General features: G+C 36.1%; 1 protein-coding gene across 3 annotated transcripts in view; it reads right to left on the bottom strand.

Moving 5' to 3' along the window:
• Window positions 1-1,184: 1,184 nt before the first annotated feature.
• Window positions 1,185-6,616, bottom strand: part of LOC147867623 (Cyclophilin-like peptidyl-prolyl cis-trans isomerase family protein) — a 6,500-nt gene continuing 1,068 nt past the window's right edge. Inside the window, exons 2-8 of one of the 3 annotated variants that reach the window (XM_087315404.1) lie at window positions 5,328-5,441; window positions 5,090-5,238; window positions 3,228-3,300; window positions 3,034-3,123; window positions 2,635-2,674; window positions 2,448-2,539; window positions 1,185-1,555 (exon numbers count right to left, since the gene is read on the bottom strand). In XM_087315404.1, coding sequence (XP_087171530.1) covers window positions 1,448-1,555; window positions 2,448-2,539; window positions 2,635-2,674; window positions 3,034-3,123; window positions 3,228-3,300; window positions 5,090-5,238; window positions 5,328-5,441 — 666 coding nt within the window. In that variant the 3' untranslated portion in view covers window positions 1,185-1,447. Of the gene's footprint in view, window positions 1,559-2,447; window positions 2,540-2,634; window positions 2,675-3,033; window positions 3,124-3,227; window positions 3,301-5,089; window positions 5,239-5,327; window positions 5,463-6,616 lie in introns of all 3 variants that reach the window. The other 2 variants (XM_087315403.1, XM_087315405.1) reach the window with 2 other exon arrangements.

Below are 6,616 nucleotides of genomic sequence, written 5' to 3'. Positions count from 1 at the left end.
TAAAATTTTATAACTAATGGAAGGAGTGTTTTTTTGGAAAAAAAAGGCCTGAAAATGAAAGGATTGTTTAAAAACAATTTTTTTAAAATTTAAAATAAATAATAAATAAATAAATAGTTAAAACTGTTTAAATTGCGATTTCTAACTGTTGAAACCGAACTGAACCATTTAAACCGTTAAGCCACGGTTTCATGGTTGGGTTCGGTTCAAACCAAACTGTTGCCAATTGTTAATAATAGACCACCTCATTAGTGTTTGAATCATAATAGGACAAACTCAAAGAATATATGGCAAAACTAGGTGATACCTAATGAATACAAAATTTGAGTAGCTTGGCCTTATGAACAATTGCTATGGACGCTAAGTACACCAAATAGTTTTGATTGTTCTCGGAAACAAATATTTGATGACCCTATGTGGACAACGATGCGCCTCTAACCAAACGTCAACACTTACCTTACCTCACATTGTTGAGGACTTTCATAAAGATATTGGCATACACATGAATTTGGAGAAATCAAATATATTATATTCAACCCAAGAAAACCATGCCTCATTTACAAAGGAGAAGGTTTCATATTTTCATTCTCTTTAAATATGTAGGCATTGATTGTCTAACCATAATTAGGCCCTATCCATGGAATCTCACATTGGAAGTAACCAACAATATGATTGAATGGCTCACACTCCAATCAAAGTAGCACAGGGCTTGTGAAATCTTATGCAAATAAGCAACAATATGGCCTTGCAAGTCTACATAATCTTGAGTAACAGATAATGAATTATATCGTGAATGGAACTTGGTTTGCCCCCTCACCATCAAGGAAGGGATAGATCAATATTCAATATATCAAGGAAGCAATTAGACAAATTTAGACTCTCCATAGAAAGAAATTTTCAATGTATAAGGTTTCTAAGGAGACACAAGCGCACACACATTGCATAGAAAAATCAAGGACAATATTTTTGGACATTGCTATAAGCTTCTCACACAATGGTAGGCAGATGGCTGAAGTTTTAAGTATCAACTCGTGCACAGTTGATTTTACTTCTGCTGTAAATGCCTCGGTTTTATTACCCTGAATAAATATGGATGGGGAGAGATCAATCTCTCCTTTAAGAACCTTTTCATTTAAAATCTAGCTATAATATGGAAACACTGCATAATGTTTCTGACTCATCTACACTGTAAAAAAATTCTTCTTTCCTAAATCCCAAAGTCTCTACAAACTTAAGAAGCGATTCCATTTTAACCTAGCATCTGATTTATGTGTTACCAGTCAAAAACACACATCAAGAATCAATTTTCATTTGCTTAACTTAATGCTTTCCTTCATTTTTGCTCGGGCAGTACAGTTTATCCATCATATATTATATCAACTGAGCTAACAATATCCTTCAAAATGGATTGACGTAGTTTGTATTGATAATACCAGCATAAGAGATATTATACTTTAGGTTTGGTCATTCCTTGCCACCATCCTCTCTTCCAAGCCATCGCTAGAATGATTAAACATCCTAATAGCACACCTAGGATCAATCCTGCGAGTATACTCTGCTGCAAGTCACACATGAAATAACTTCAATTACATATAGAGTACTCAAGTAATCACAAGTAACCTAAAAAACTTCCCCAACTTCTATGAAAATGATTTTGTATATTAGCAAGGAAACCAGCGGCAGTACAAAAAGGGATATTAGGTTCGGGGAAACAGACATAAAAATGGGAGGGGGTGCCTAGGTGTGGGCTAGTTCATCTTCATAAGGAATGAAGGGTAAGGATTGGTTATTCTCAATCCTTCAGTAGGAAATAACTTCTGAGTATTTCATCACTTGACCACTTCTAATAAAGTAGTCAAGTGTCAATAGACAAGGGCAAAGGGTTTGGGCCTATAAAAGAATGATAGCTACCTTCATGAATGGACAAGAGTTATTACGTGGAGACGCCATCAATGTGGCTGCATACACGTGTTCCTCCAAACCCAAGGTATAATCCATGTCTGTACTAAGTGGTATGGGACGCTGACAGGGGACTCGGAGATTGTCTTGTGCCTTCATTAGGGGGTAGAGTCTAGCATCTTTTCTTCTTTATTTCCTCATTTCATTTGCATAACATTAATGAGTTTCTTACAAGAAGAGTGGAGTATTGGAGACAGATAGATTGTTATCTTTATGATGCCCACAGAGGACCAATTATGATCTATGAGACAGGACCTAGCCCATGGCAGGTAACCACCCATCAACAGTGGGTATTCTGGTAATATTTTAAACAATTTTGAGCTGCTTTAGCTCTTTTCATGTGTATACGTGCCTTTAGACAAAAACTTTAAGGTGCAATTTTTTAATATGACACCATCACTCTCCATTTTTTCATGAGTTATAGTTCAGGTAATCCCCACAATAATCTAATCTAGTGATTTTTTCTAGAGACACAAAGAAAAACAAACCTGTGATGCATTATAGCTTGATCTAGCCATTTGATGCCTAAGCAAGGTGATCTTTTCCTCACATGTAAGTTCTGATGACTTCACTGTCATATCTGAACAATGCCTCAGCCATTAGGAAACAGATGAAATCTTAAAATGCAACCTTGAAAAGGAACAAACGAACACAATCAACAAGAACCATTCTTACCATAGTAATAAGTGGAAAGAATGGTTATGCGCTCCAAAGGCTAATATTCAGTTGAATACAAATTCCAAAAGGAAAAAACAATCAATAAACTTGCATGGGCTATGTATATATATTTTTTATCTGTGTGTATATGCACTATGTGCGTGACATGCGCACACACATACATGGATATATGTGCATATATGTATATCTGTGTGTGTATGTGTCTGTGTGTGTCTGTGCGTGTGCATATGTATGTGTGTATGCAATATGTGTAATATGCACATGACATACGTAGACATAGGCATGTGTACATGCATGCATGCATGAATGGATGGATGGATACAAATGCATGCGTGCATGTATGCTTATATGTACATATAGGTTAGGAAAATTATAATATCCCTTCCTGGCAATTACCATAACAAATATTCCTTCCTTCTTTGTTGGCAGCTCTTCAAACCTCGTAAGGGTATCATAGCCCTTTGTCACCTTACCAAAAATTGCATACTGTTGAAGATTTGAATAACCCTTTAAGTCAATGAATGCATAAAAATACCACAGATTAGGTTTTAGATAGAAAAAACATCAAATCAGTGAACTAAAATGTGTGCCTGTCTATCCAGATGTGGAGCATCTCCAAGAAGTATGGAGAAAGATGAGCCTGCACTATCTGGATCACTGTGCCTGTAATCTCAACACAGATTTGTAGACATTAGGTCATTCTGATCATCGAAAATCTATTATTTAAATAAGAAGACTTTGAAAACGCTGGATACTCACTCTGAGCAAACTAAAAGGTTGACAACTTGGAGTGCAAAAAGTTCTATCAGGTACATACGAGAGAAACAACAATTTGCATAGATGTCAACATCATGGTATATTGCACCTTTATGGTGAAGCAACTATTGTTCAAGTAATTAGCAACTATGAGGAAGAAGTCCACATCCTTACACATCCTGATGGGGATTTGAATTTTAGAGTGCTCCCTCTAGTGTGGATAGCCCGTAATATCCAGCATGTAGACATGCCCTTATCAGGGCCGACTTGAGCACTCGTGATGTGATTAGTGAGGACAGTCTTTTCTAGGCTACTCATAATGAAGTTGACAGTCTTAAATTTCTTGAGCATACAAGTCCAAAAGTGAAATGGTTTGACCACATCAATTATGAGGCTCATGCAAGTTAGCTCCTCTAGAGTTTTAATTTTCTTGCCTGTAATTTCATCTTATCATGAACCAATTTTTGTATCAATTAGAGCCTTTTCTATCATGCTGCCTCTTATAGATTCTTGTCAAGTTCGTAATAAGGCTTTATAATTTGAGTTCCTTTAAAATCCCTGAAATATATATTTTCGAGATTTTTGTCAAGTTATTCTTGTATATCATTTTCATGCACATAATACTTTGGCAAAACTTCTCATTCAGTTGCCTCAACATAAAGGAGATTGTAGTGAAACAGGTTGTCTTCAGTTTACATGAATATAGAACAATTTGAATATTATGCATAATGCATAATGCAAGCCATCAAGTATGGATTTACTGGAAAAGCTTTATGGATCCAGGTCCATGTGAAACATTTTACAACACCATCCATGCACAAGTATCATTTAAGCTCTAATATTAATAATGTAATATATACATCTAGCATAAGGCAGCAAAATCCGATCACAGGTGACAGAATCTCAAATAACTCAAGAATCAGGGTATATACAGTCATTGACAGGAATCCTGAAGGCTCCACTTTTCTTTACAATAAAGATATTGGCTAAGATCCTTTCACTCCTCATTTAATTCATAAACCACAACAAAGAAACAACTGTAGCATTCAATCCTTTCGAGAAATTGATGGGATATTCTTACTGTGCACAAGTTTCATAGAACTTCAAGGATATTGGTTCTGATCATGGTCCACCACTGTTTTTGTATCAATGTTTTGGGCCTCTCATGATTGATGATTATAGATAGATAGATAGTTTTTGGCATCCATAGAGAGGCCAATATTGACCCATGGAACCTGAGTGCACAAGTTTTCTTGATGTGCATCTCCTTTCTGAGAAGGGATATTCATACTTCAAGGCACAAAGCTTCGATGTGTAAGACATACACATAGGAGTTCAACCTTCTATGTGTTCTCCTGAGTACTCAAGTCATCATAATAATTGAAGAAGGGGAAGGTGACGATCTATACCAAGGATACTATTGTTCGCATCAACTTCGATTACATGAAAGTTCATGAATGGAAATAATGCTTTGAATCCTCTATAGCTATAGTTGGACAATTAAATCTTGGATTAAACCAGGACACTTTAGAACATGCATTTTAAAGTAAACATTTGAAGCACTTCCAAATTAATTACCATGACCGGTCCCTTAATTAGAACTTCGTATATAATCCACCACCTACAATAGAGCGAATATGCCTTGTCTACGCAACCAAGTATGTGAATCATCAAAAAGTTCTTGAAGTTCTCTAACCTTCCCATTGAAAGAATACCCTTTGTGTGCTTTACATCAGAGAATTCGCCAACAATGGTTTTCTCCCCTTCTTCCCGTTGTTCGGCATTCAAAGGTGCCTCTCTTCCATATATGACATCAGCTACTTGTGCAACAAAACCTTTGTCTACCTGCCAAAATTGTCCACCTTAATTGTGAATGTAATCATTCTTCTTTCAATAAAGATTGTAGAAAACATAAAAAAACTGGTGTACCTCACCCTAAAAAAATGGTTGGTGTTATAGGCACCTAGTTGAATGAGCTTTCTTATATGATCAACAGTTTTTGGGGCTACATGCTCAAAAAATCCAAACTCAATGTCCCCATATTTTGTCTGCATTACGACATTGTCCTTGTCTAAGACTTAAGACATGTATGATTAAACAAATCCCAAACAAAATTCTGGAGATTGACATGCTACGAAAGAAATATTGAATTTTGTGCCAAAAGTTTTAAATATTTTCAGTCCCATAACATGCGAGAACTGCTTCTAATAATGGCAAAAGAATTTGACTCGTTTGTAATAAACTTTATTTATTAATATATATCTCCTATTTTACTGATGATTAGCATGTGTCACTACATGATTTCCTTAAGTCTGCACAAATCTTATAATCAAGTTTATTGTCAATGATCAATAGACCAGAGAGTGATAATAGTGCGTGAATGCGTATAGCCAAAATATTAAGAGAAGAAAACCTGAATATATGCATGGTCTCCTCTTGGGAACATCAAAACATCACTCAAGCCAGTTCCTATCCAGCTTTAGGAGCTGGAACAAGCACAATTCTGGTTTTCAATTCTTTTGACAAACAAATTGATAGAGGCTTTGTCTGTTTAGCATCTATTCCTCAACATATTATTTGTTGCATTTTTTCAACACATCGGGAACTCAAGTTATCTTTGGGAATGATAATGTGACCATTTCGGATATTATAGTATTTTGTGAAGGTTTGGCACAACAAGAACATGAAGGATCTTCATTCAGACCCAAAGACTCCATAACAGATGCCTTGCCCCAAACACACCCTCCCATGTTCAGCTTATGAATTGAGTAAGCAACATCAAGATCAATCCCCAACAACGCCTCTCATCAAGCTTCCAAAATACTATTTTTTGTTTAAGCTTACCAATGTAGATCTATCTCCACTTCATCCTCTCTGTCATCCTTTCCTTCACTCAGAACCATGTCTTTCATGCCTACTGAGACATATTGAGATGCAGGATCATTATGTTTGTTACCACATCCTCATTCTCGATTTCAACGCTCAAGTATTCTGCCAGCCAAAGACTTTGGTAGCTCATTTACATTTCATTGTTTGTAGGACACAGATGGTGCTGACGGGAGGTGTTAAGAGGCATTTACAGCAAAGGAGTTAGGGTGATACAACAGCAAGCTAATTAAGGGGTATTTACTTCAATATTAGTTTGCTGGCAGAATTAGTTGATTATAAAGATATGTAGGAATCTCACCCAAGTTGAGGTGTATATAGAGGTAGTCATTTTCTC

Source organism: Azolla caroliniana, unplaced genomic scaffold (assembly GCF_043228905.1).
Source record: "Azolla caroliniana isolate FFs.n. ecotype wild unplaced genomic scaffold, voAzoCaro1.0.p SCAF_2, whole genome shotgun sequence".
Taxonomy (NCBI): Eukaryota; Viridiplantae; Streptophyta; class Polypodiopsida; order Salviniales; family Salviniaceae; genus Azolla; species Azolla caroliniana.
The sequence above is the reverse complement of the archived record's forward strand: the minus strand, read 5'-3'. Positions and strand labels throughout refer to the sequence as shown.